Genomic DNA, 12,133 nt, shown 5'->3' with positions numbered 1-12,133 from the left:
TGACACTGAAATCATAGCTCCTTGTAGAAACCTGGGGATGTATCAGGTCCCACAGAAGACAGAGAAGTACCTGACAATGAATCTAGCCAAATGAAGGGAATGAACTAAAATGTCCTTAGCCAAAGTTATATAAGCAAAGACGAATACATAAATATTTTTCATATTTATGTATTCATACATAAATTATTTTCATTCAAATAGGCTATACTATAAATACCCAGAAAGGGAATATTCTAATATTTCACCTTCTCCTAAATAGGATGCATCTCACAATATTATATTTTATATTTTATACCTTTCTAGTAGCACGTAAAACCATACTACATTTTCAGTCAAGGGAATTTTAGGCTCAAGTATACTAAAGAAGTGAGATCTCTGTATCAATTGCAAAAGAAAATGCAACACACACACACACATACACACACACACACACACACACACACACACACACACACACACACACACGAGAGCTCTGAAGTGAAGTACAATTCAATAGTTCCACATTACGCCAACCTCAAGATCAAGGTTTTCCGAGTATACTCTCTCCTCCTTTTGCACCTCTGTACCATTCTGCCTTGGAAGGGAAGGTGTGGGAGCAGAGTCTTCGATCGTGGAAGGTTCTTTATCAGCTCCTGGCCTGACTCTCTCTTCAGTGTGGCTGCTTGTTTTTAACAAGCTCCTTGGCCGGGGAGAAGGCTTAAAGTGGCCATCTGCATCAAGACTGTTGTTGTTTTCCCCTGAAAAAGAAAATGCTTTCGGGTGAGTGTATGAAACTGACTGCGGCTTCAGCTGCCCTCCAGGGAGATGTCACGATGCTCAGAGCATCCAGTGAGCACACACTTCTCCACAAAATACGGCACAGAGAGCAGAGAGCTCATAATCAAAATTCAGGAACTGTTGCCATCCCATAATTAGCTAATTAGTGTAATTCAGTTTTACAAAAAGCCCATTTTGACTTGATGAGATCATATAGTATTAAAAACATTTTCAAAAACATAAACCATCACACAATCTTCCTTCTACAAAATAAAAGCTACTGAAGCCAGTCCCTTCATGCACCACCAGCCCTTTAACCGGTCAGCAGCGGGTCTCTGTCCAAAGACTTTGTAGGGAGAGGAAGGATAGGAAAAGCGGGCAAGACAAAGGTAAGTGCTGTTACAATCATGCAGGGGATGATCTGCCCTTCAGGGGATGGGAAGCCTCTCACTGGAGGAAGGGATGCAGAGCTGACTAGTTAGAGAGCTCTTCCACCCAGAAAGTTTCCTTCGCAATTATGGTGGTCCAACGGGTGCTTAGCAATCAGCAGTTATGGTGGCACACAAGGTGCTTAGAACTCAGGAAAACTGAGTTCAATCCCCAGCATCACAGAGACAGATACAGAAATTTCAAAAGAAACTTTTCCAGGCACTGAATTCTGTTCTTTCTGAAATGTAAACAACCTGTTGCTGGTATACTTTTAGCCACCAAACATTGATGGGGAGATTTTTCCATTTATGGACTTTCAACCTAAATTTTACTCGTCACATGCATTTACATCTCTGATGTTCTATCCAGTTTACTCTTCTATAACTTTAAAACTGAGCTAACCCAACACACACCTCCTCTGTGACTATGATGCCTCATGAATGTTGCTAGAAGATTCCGAAGTCCTGTCAGAATGGTGTTACTATGCCCCACTGTTTAGCTCTTCATACGCTCTGGCCAAAGTTCACCCCAACACGTAAGAGCTGGCCTAAGTTACTTTCACTCTTCTGTATACGAGCATCAATGTATTCATAGGCTCCACCGATACAAACTGCTCTCCCTCATTTTACTGTCCTCTCCACCGCTGGCTCTTATCTATTTCTAAAGACTGCTTCCCTATTATGACAATAAACGCCATCATTCCTCTCTGCAGAGTCCTTGGGGCTCCTCCTCATCTAACCCTAACGCAGCAGCAAATGCTCAGAGGCCTGTGAACAGCCTGGAAGGTGTCCCTGTCCAGTTGTTGGATGCCTGTGCTGCCTGATTCCTGGCTCTTCCACTTTGGACCTTGTGTTCTGGAGACACTGGGGCCATATCTGTTTTGTAGGGAGGCACAGACTCTCTACAACCACACCGTTCTCAAGGCACATGTCCATGCCTAAAACATCTGCTCCTGGCTTCTCTTCTGACAAATGTGTGTGGCGTTCAAGCCTCAGCTCCAATTATTGTGCCAAGAAGCCAGCGAGTTATTTTTGTTTGCACTGTGTTATGAATACTCTTAAAATACTTTCTGGAGCTCAGTAAAGTACTGACTGACATAATGTTGAACTGATCTCTAGACCGTGCTTGCCTTGAAGAATGGATATCCTACACTGTTGAATAGAAATGCCCAGTGGTCTGCTTCCTCCAGTCCCCAGCAAGAACTGTTCTACTTTCAATTTCTCTGAGTCCTTAGAGCCCTATGCTTTCCTTTTTAGCTCTGACACTTGTCTCCACAAGCTTCTCAGTATAACCTAACATTAGAAGAGGTGCATGGATCGTTGTTTTGTCAACCAGACACACACCTAGACATGTCTCAGAGGAAAGAATCTCAACTAAGGAACTGACCTATAGGCAAGACTGTGGGCATTTTCTGACTAATAATGATTGTGCAAACAGCCAGCCCACAAGCATGGTGCCACTCGCGGCAAGCGTTCCAGGGTTGTGTAAGAAAGCAGGCTGAGCACGCCAGGACTCTGCATTCCTCTGCTTCGGCTCCTGCCCCTGGGTTCCTCAATGAGGCTCCTGCCCTGGTTGTCCTTGATTGTGGACAGATGCTAATGTAATAAATGCTTTCTTCCTTCTGCTGCTTTGAATTGGATCAGCTCCCAAAGACTCACCGTTGGAATGTTGAGGGGGTGGCACTAGGAGGCGTGGCCTTATTGAAGAAAATGTGTCACACGAGGTGGGCTTTGAGGTGTTAAATGCTCAAGCCAAGCCCAATGAGTCCTGTCCCCCACCCCTCCCCGCTGCCTGCTGATTATGGAACTCTCAGCTCCTTTACCAGCACCATGTCTCTTTGCATGCCTCCCTGTTTCCTGCCATGGTGATAATGGACTGAACATCTGTAAGCCAGCCCCAATTAAATGTTCTCTTTTATGAGAGTTCCTATGATCATGGGATATATATCTTCACAACAATTGAAACCATAATTAAGACACTCCCCAAGTTGCTTTTGATTATGGTGTTTATCACAACAGAAAGAAAACTCAGACAAGGGTTTTCCCTTAACTGCCTGTGGAGCCAGAGTGAGGAGACACCAAAAGTCCACAGGGCAGGGCCTGACAAACACCCAGTGCTCAGTGAGCACTGACAGTGATAGGAATGATTTCTGCCATTTCATTCACTGACTTGTCAATTACGATTGCAATTCTTTGTGGGGAAGTTTCTCTTTGCCAACATTTGTATAATTTTTGCAGGTTAATAAATATTTCATGATCTACCTTTCCCACCTCCATCCTTATACCACTTTATCACAGACAGCCCACACACAACCCACTTTATTCCTCCCCCTCCTCCTGTTCTTCCTCCTCCTCTTCCTCTTCTTCTTCCTCCTCCTCTTCTTCCTTCTTCTCCTCCTCCAGAAACCTTTCTTGATGTTTTAGGTAACTCAGACATCCACTTTCTGCCATTCTTGCTATAACTTTTATACCCTTTCTTACTAAACTCTAAAGGCCCGGTCAACTGGTAAGCTGTTTTAATGCTATCTTCTTGCTCATCATCAGTTTGCAGCACAAGGAAGCACAATGAGCTCTGAATACAGAGAGACAAATTGGTAACTTGCTTATGAAAATATGCTAAATATTAATATTTCATTTATTCCAGTACTGTTCTGAGCACTTCAAATGTAGAAAACCATTTAAATGTTGATTTAACTCCTGACTACTGAACCACTTAGAGGTGTCTAAACTAACATATCCATTTTACAGATGAGTTAAATGACGTCAAGGTTGAATTATACCCAAGGTTAAAAACTGCACTAAACTGTAGACCTAAGATGAATGCAGAAACACGCTAACTGTAGCACCTCGTGAGACCCTTGCAACAATGCCACAGTGACAATCCCTGTGACAGCTGCTCCACCAGGCTAGAGTCTGGTTACAATAGTCTGTACAAAGGCAAGCAGAAGCAGAGAAAACCAGCAGTGGAATACTGTGGGGCGGGGTGGAGCCAGGGCTTCATGCAGGCTCGGCCATGCTCTACCACGAACACATTACAAATATCAAGTTCCAAACACTCCATGAAAGAAGATGTCTAAAAATTAGAGAGTACAGCTAAGGCCAGGAAATGCATGCCTCTTTTCATGAATGAATCAGCCTGTATTCATCCATTCATTTAGGTCCTTCAGGAATTCTCTGTGCCAGGCAAGTTTTAGGGCCTCATTTTTTACTCTTTGCCCTGAAAACACCTGATGACTTTAGTATATTTTATGCCCCAATTCAATTTCCAGAAATGCTTTCAGGTTCTCAGGGAGAAAAAGGAAGTTCTTTTCATTTGAAATGCTTTATATCAACCCTAAGGAGATTCTCTACTTAGTGATTTTCAGTTTGTTAACATTGGATTCAGCCACACCTATGGGTGCACGCAGATGCTGCTGCCACCTTGTGGTTAGAACAGAGTATTGCCTTTCTCATTTTACCTTTACTGCAGCTTTCCCACCCACTTCTTCCAGTAGTTTAGCCAAGGTCTTGCTTTTTAGTCCACATGTATGTAGCGCAGGCTAGTCTCAAACTCACAGCAATCCTCCTGCCTAATGACCTGGAGTGCTAGGACTTCAAGTCTGCACTAACACACCAGGCTTTAACATAGCTTTAAAAATGTATTAACTAGGTGGAGTATTGCCTGGCAACTACAGTAAACTAATAATTATATACATCCAGACTAAAGGTTGCTGCTATATTCACATTTCTTATCTGTCTTCCTTTTTAACTTATTTCTCTAGTCAGTTCTGGGATCAAATTTAGGACCTGCTACATAAGATGGGCAAGCATTGATCACAGGATAATATCCCTGGTCCTCATATATTCTTAATAACAAAGTTCAACTTTCTACCTATGATTGCCCCACTACATTTGGAAAGCTCAGGTTAGAAGTTGGTCCAGCCTCCTTATGCTGTCTGCTTACATTTAATGACTTTTTCTGGTTACTTCAAAAGATTCTTGTACTGCAGGACAAGAAAAGCAGGTTTGCCCTCCCACTCATGAAGTCAAGTGACTGAAACAATTCTGCCTGAGTCACACATAGCTAACACGAGGCAACGCGTTTGTATTTGTGTCTTGGACACTTTTTTAGGGGGTCTCTGCTTTATTTTTATCCTTGTAAATTTCCCAGGATGCCCAAAAAGAGAACGGTCATCCCTTAATATACATCTGATGTTACTGGTGCCATCTACCATGTTAAGTCTGAGCCATTTGACAACACCACGCTTGAGAGCATGATGGGAGGGGTGGTGGCGGGGATTTTATGCATCTCAGCGTCAACTAGTTTTTCCTTTATAAAACAGAAAGAAAGATGACCAGGAGACAACAAAAGCTCGCCTTGCCACGCTCTCATTCCGCTGCTTCTCCTGAGGGCTCCCAGAGCACCACATCCATCCTGTCCTCACTCCATCCTTTCTCCTGAAGGCCTAGAGTTAAGCAGACTAGTGGAGAATTCTCCATTACTTCTCAATCACACTTGGAAGCTGCCTTCCGGAAGCTGGGTTTCGGCAGGCAGCATGTACAATGCGATAAACCAAAGAAAGACTGTGGTCTCTTAACAGAGAGTCCAGAAGCTTCATTAAACAACCAAACAACATGTCAGTATGGAAATGCTTCTGTGCTTCATGGTCCTGACCTTGAACCCACCACCTCACTACACACTCAGTCTTTTATAGATAGATGACTGCTTCAATCTTGGGAGCGGGAGCATGTGTAGATTAGAATAGCTTCATGGCCGCTCCAGCCCCACAAACAGAATAGACGCTGATGAGCCAGGGGTGTGGGAGCCAAGCTGTGGGTGACCATAGCTGCTCTAACTTTCTCTCGGGCCCCAGGACAAACTCCAGAATGAATATACAATGGGCCTTTGTAGCTATGGTTATTAAGTTATGGCTGGGAAACTGGAAAGTTAAATATATTAGCCACCATAAAAAAGCATTTTGTGACAAGTTATCCTGAAATGAATACTCTGGAAACATAATGATAGTAATTTTCCAAGTTACCTGAATATGTGCTTCTTTTGACAGGGAGCATCCTGGGTGTAGGCTTCATTGTCATGATCTCTCTGCCAACTTCTTGATCATCATTTTGAGGTTTGGGGAAGGAATTTCCAGTCATATCTTCTTGAGCATCCGGTGATGTGCCTTCACTGTCCAGAATGACAGAGTCCAGATCATCTTTGGCTATTTCCCTGTTTACTTTCTTGGTTTTCAAAAAAGACAGTCTTGGAGAATTCTTGTCCTCATCATCAGATATATGAAAATCATTCACTTTTTTTCTAACTAGACTTTCATCTGTTGAGGTATCTGAAAATTCACCTAAAGAAACTGAAATAGGAACAAGAAAAGGTATTTTCAGCAGTGTATTTTAAACATTCAAAAGTTATATTCTATTTCTTGGAAAAGCAAGACTGCCTTCATAAACAGAAATGGCTAGAAATAAAATCAATAACCCCAAATAAGTCCATATTTATTTTGTAGCTCTTCAAAACAGGGCCTGGTTGGCAATTACGAAGTAAAGTCTGAGTTACATTAACTTATTCAAAATACTTATCAAATGCCTACAGCACCATATTTAATGGGGGAGGACATGCCCATCAAAGATTGTTCAATGTAGCACCCATCCCAAAATACAAAGATGACACTGTCTAATGAAGAATACCAATTTAGCAAAACAAACGTGACTGATTTAATGGATATTCAGAATACTTTTACAGAGAACATTTATCCAGTGAATATTACAAAACATCATACTTAATTTCAAATTCAGAATTCTACATGGGTATGCTTGAAATCTGACGTGTAATGTTTTGCTCACTTAAAAGAAACCAAGTTAATGTACGGAGGAGAAGGGTCTATTTTTCAAAATGACCCACATTGGCAGTCTGAGTGAACTGTTCCCCAAAGGCTCAGTGACTTTAACACTGGGTCCCAGTGGGTGGCACTGTTTGGAGGGGATCCTCCACTGTCTTGTGGGGGAAATGCATTGCTAAGGCCAGGCTTTGGAAGTGCACAGCCCTGGCCCACTTCCAGTCTGTTCTCTGCTTCCTGACTGCTCTTGGTGTTATCTTTCAGCTTCCAGCTCTTGCCCTCCAGGCCTACAGTCTGCCATGTTGTCCTCACCAGGATGGCCTGGCATCTCTCTCTAACCATAAGCTTAAATAAACTTTCTCCTTTTGGTCATTTTGGCCATAGTGTTTTATCACAGCAACCGAAAAGTAACTAATGCTGAGGCTGGTACCAGAGAGTGGGCTGTTGCTGTTGGAAACCTGATCACGCTGTTCTTTGGAGGAGTGTGGCATACCTTGGAACTCTGGATTAGAACAGAGTTAAACTCTGTAAGGAGACCCTTAAAGATTGATGTTCTGAGAGCAATCGGAACTGTAAAGGTCCTCGGCAGGAAGTCTCAGGAGGAAGTAAGGACTTTATCAACATCTAGGATAGAGGCCATTCCTGTGATATCTTGGTGAAGAATCTGGCCCTTGTCATAAGCCCTTGCCTGAGGATAAATGTGTTGGTTAGTGTTTGTTAACTTGCCACAGACTAGAATATGTGTGAAGAGGAAAACAGTGAAGAACTGTGTCCAACAGACTTTCTGTGGGCATATCTGTAAGGCGTTTTCTTGATTAATGACTGACACGGGAGGGAGGGTCCAGCCTACTGTCAGTGGTGTCATCCCTAGGAAGCAGCCCTGGCAGTACAAGAAAGCAAGATGAACAAGCTAAGGAGGAGGAAGATACTTAGCAGTGTTCCTTCACCGTGTCTGCCTCAGTTCCTATCTCTGTCCCTAATTGAATTCCTGCCCTGACATATGTCAGTGCTGGATTATGGGAAAATATAAGCCACATACACCCTCACCTCTGCAAGCTGATGCTGGTTAGTGTTTTAGCACAGCCAGAGAAAGCAAATACTACACTAAATTCAAAAGTAATGGATAATTTCTTTCATAGAGGACAGCAAGCATCCTGTTGAACCTGTGGCACAGTTATGACTGGTTTGGTTTATGTAGGTCTACAAGAAAAATGAAGGAGTGGGGCAGAAAGAAAAACAGCCTGGACAGAAACAGATCACTAGGAAGCTTAATGTTTTAGCCCAGCTTCTGCTGAAAGAAAGCAGAGGCCCCCAGCTCTGCACTGGAGCAAAGGGAAGGAAGCCCTCGGGGGAAGTCCCCTCCCAGCCAAGGAGCTAAGTTTCCAATTGTGAAAGAGCATAAGGAACATTCTGCTTCCAGAGGGCAACTTGCTAAGAAGCTGTGACTCATGGGAGTGAGAGCCTGTCCCGAGCTGGCAGCCAAACCAGGCAGTCATCCACCTGGTACTGACTTTAGAGGCACAAAATAGGAATCGTGAGGGGATCATAGATTCTCCTCCTATGGGTACTAGAGAGGCCCCTAGGCCAGGCAAGTTCAGGCAGGGCAGTCTATGTATGTCTGCCCTGAGAGGGAGAAGGGCCATTGTGTGAAACTGTGAAAGCAAAGCTCAGGCTGCAGTAGGGACCACAAGATGTTAGAGACGAGCAACCACAGAATGTCCATCAGGGTTACGTGTGAATCAGAACCAGCCCAAATGGCAGATGCAGCAGACAGAAAAGCTTGAGCAGCAGAGCCAACTACAGTCCCAGACACTAGACACGGGGCCACCGGGACTGCGAGTTTGCCCTGCTATGCTTCAGTCTTGTTTTAGTCCAGTATTTTCTTACTATGTCCCCATTCTTTCTTTTTGGGAATGGTAATGTCTGTCTGTCTGTCTGTCTGTCTGTCTGTCTGTATATATGTTCTATCCCATTACATGTTAGAAGCATGCACTTTGCATTTTGATTTTTCAGGAGGTTTCAATTAGTTGATGGCCCTGAGTCTTAGGAGAGACTTTGGAAGAATTTTAAACTGCTGAAAATGTTAAAGACTATGGGGACTTTTAAAATTGGACTAAATGCATTTTGTGTTGGCCGTAAGTCTATGGGTTACAGAAAGTGGGATATGGTTGTTTGGATGAGAATGTTTCCCATAGGCTCATAAACTTGACTATCTGGTCCCCAGTTGATAGCACTGTTTGGTGAGGAGGTACTGGCTTGTGAATGAAATACGTCTCTGGGGGCGGGCTTTGAGCGTTCATAGCCTTGACACAATTCCAGGTCTCTCTCTGCTCTTTGTGTCTGCTGTTGAAGGCACCTCTTAGCTTCTTGCTTCTGCCATCAAGCCTACAATTTTTTGCCATGTCCACCCCCTACGATGGACTCACATCACGTTGAACTGTCAACGGAGATGAACTCTACGTCTGTCAGTCACTTTTGCTCATGATGTTTTACACCAGCAACAGAAAGGTACTATACCCACTCTCACAGCCCCAGATTTGGTCTGCATTACATAAGCACACTGTCTAATTCTGTGAACTCCATCGAGATACAGATGTGGAATTCTTAAAGTTGAACTTGAAGATGAAACTACTTCCTAAGATAGCTTAGTCCTAAGGCAGCATTTTACTGTAGACCTAGTAACAGTTTTAAACTCATATTCAGAAATAAACAGAGGTAATTTATAAGCTTCCTGAAAATTAAGAGTGGCTTCCTAATTCACTGCATATATAGAATTCTGAATCTGGGAAATTCAGAGGCAGTGAGTTATCAAGAGAGGTTAGGGGACAGGTGACATGTAACTAAGGAAGCAAAACATAGTTCACTGGCTCATTTGTCTCTTCTCTTACATACCAATCTCGTCGCTGTCAAAGTCATCTGAATATTCGGAACTTCTCTGCCTGGCTGACCGGGCTGTAATTGCTCTGATCAGCTCATCCTGCAACAAGATCAATAATGTCAGTTCCCATTCAAGCAGGGCTGTCCTGTACTTAGAAGAGATCTTTAAACAAAAATACTCGATTGTTCTGCACTCACATTTAAGTTTCATTCACCTTACTTCACTCCAAGCCTACGCTGTACAATGTACTCAAGTCATCAGACCATCAGACGCAACACAGAACTGAGCCATCTCCTCTGGATTCATAGCTAAGCAAGTAGTATTAGATAAATCAATCGAAGGTTACAATCTGCACTAAAGGGCTAATGAATGATAGAGGCATGATTTGATTTATTAGAAAGTGACATTCTGTTAGAGACATGCACATTTTGAGGGAGGAAAGTGCTTGGGTTTGACAAGCATGACAGGCACATAGCCACCACTGAGGGACACCCTCAGCCTTGAACTGGTCCTTTAAGTATATTGCAAAGATGGGCATAATCAATGTGCCAAACACAGAACGAGACTTGGATGCAGTGTTGGCACAGTAAGGCAGTAAGACCTTGTGACGATTACGACAGAAAACAGAAATCTAGCGAGAGACAGGCTCTGAAGCCCTTGCTCTTTGGCTCTCAACTTAGAAGCCAATATTGAAGACAGGGTTCCTCAGAGGGGTATTTTAATACTGGAGCCCAAAGTTGACAAATGACCTAGAACACACTGGGAGTGAAGCAAGAATTCCTCCCGCTTCATGCTGGATCCTGTGAGAACCAGCAAGTGCTGAGTAACAGCAGAATCAAAACCAAATGTTCTGCCATATTTTACCTGAAAAGACGTTCTCTTGGTAGCTTTTGGGCTCTTGGTATATGCCAAAGTTGTGCTGAAGATTTCATCTGACATGGTGTATCCTTTTCCTCTACTTTTATACAACAGTTAATAAGTAATTGAAACAATTCATTCAATCTCTGATGGTGGCTGAAATATACATATACATATTTAAAAGAATTAGACGTTTTCACCTGATTGGAGTACTCTATTCCCACCCCACCCCCAATAAAGAGGAATCGATCTAAACGCTGCACAATATGTTCACCTAAAAATGTAACAGCATTTTTTGTTAAAAACATAAAATGCTCACAACAAATTTGTTTTTACGAAAAGAAAATGCATGAGGAAGTTACTGTTCTACAACTATTTTAAGGATGAATGAACTATATAATCACCAAAATGTTGCCAAACAATTTCATCTTTCCATTATTAAAAACATATAGCATTAGAGATGCCTCCATGACTTATTTCAAGACACAACCAAGAGGACAGTCAAGGTTCCCAGCCCCGGAAATGGCTTGCATATTACAGTATTTAAAACAATACTCAGCCACAAGCAGCAGAGATGTTTTCCCAAGCCATTTGTTTGCTCTTACACACACAGCGACATCTCCACACTAAGCTGTATCACATCAGGCTGCATTAAAGTCTCTGTTTCTAGCGCGCGACGTTGGAGGCCCATTTGGATCGCCGGCCACCGCCCAGAGCGCCCCGGGCTGGCCAGGTGGCGTCCGTGTCCCCAGCTCCGCGAGGTTCCCGGCCCAGCACGCGCCAGGCCCGCGCATACCCAGCGCGGTCCCCTCGGCTTCTCCACGTACAATGGCCCGCGCCTCCTGCATCCACCCCGCTCCCCGTGCACCCGGGCCCCTGTGACCACCTGAGAACCCAGCGGCTATGTTCTAACACAGGTGTCGCCCCCGGCCTGGGCCTCGCGGTCTGGGAAGCCAGGTATTGGAATAAGCTGGAGGCGGGGCAAAAGATGGAGGCGGAAGACGGTTGCTAGGCAACAGCGTCCCCGGGAGGAAGTGACTTCCAACCGCCTGGTCTCTTGGGTACCCAACACGGCCTTTCCGCCTGCGTCGCTGGGACAACCGCACAGACCAAGGAAGTGACATCACTGGTGGAGGTGTTGGGAGCGCGGCGCCCTATCAGCTTGTGTGCAATGGCTGTTACCTAGGAAACAAGACCTGCCCTCTGCCATCACGCCACAAGGAACCTTGATAGCTCCTGCTTAGAGTCATTGTTTATAGGCAGGTATTGCGTTGATCACGGTGCAAAGCTTCCTTTCGCTAGTTAGGACGTGGAATGCATGAGTCAGTGCAGTGTCAGCGGACCGAGCAGAATGATGTAGTAGTGACGTTTGCAATCTTCGGAAT

General features: G+C 44.0%; 1 protein-coding gene across 4 annotated transcripts in view; it reads right to left on the bottom strand.

Moving 5' to 3' along the window:
- The window catches only part of Map9 (microtubule associated protein 9), a 32,733-nt gene extending 20,958 nt beyond the window's left edge, over window positions 1-11,775 (bottom strand). For all 4 annotated transcript variants that reach the window (XM_034500586.2, XM_076932576.1, XM_076932578.1 and 1 more), the window contains exons 1-5: window positions 11,635-11,775; window positions 10,755-10,904; window positions 9,905-9,989; window positions 6,206-6,529; window positions 514-737 (exon numbers count right to left, since the gene is read on the bottom strand). In XM_034500586.2, the coding sequence (XP_034356477.1) occupies window positions 514-737; window positions 6,206-6,529; window positions 9,905-9,989; window positions 10,755-10,829 (708 nt within the window). In that variant the 5' untranslated portion in view covers window positions 10,830-10,904; window positions 11,635-11,775. The remainder of the gene's footprint in view (window positions 1-513; window positions 738-6,205; window positions 6,530-9,904; window positions 9,990-10,754; window positions 10,905-11,634) is intronic.
- Window positions 11,776-12,133: the final 358 nt, after the last annotated feature.

This window comes from Arvicanthis niloticus, chromosome 4 (genome assembly GCF_011762505.2).
Source record: "Arvicanthis niloticus isolate mArvNil1 chromosome 4, mArvNil1.pat.X, whole genome shotgun sequence".
NCBI classification, from domain to species: domain Eukaryota; kingdom Metazoa; phylum Chordata; class Mammalia; order Rodentia; family Muridae; genus Arvicanthis; species Arvicanthis niloticus.
This window is presented reverse-complemented; position numbering and strand designations above follow the sequence as displayed.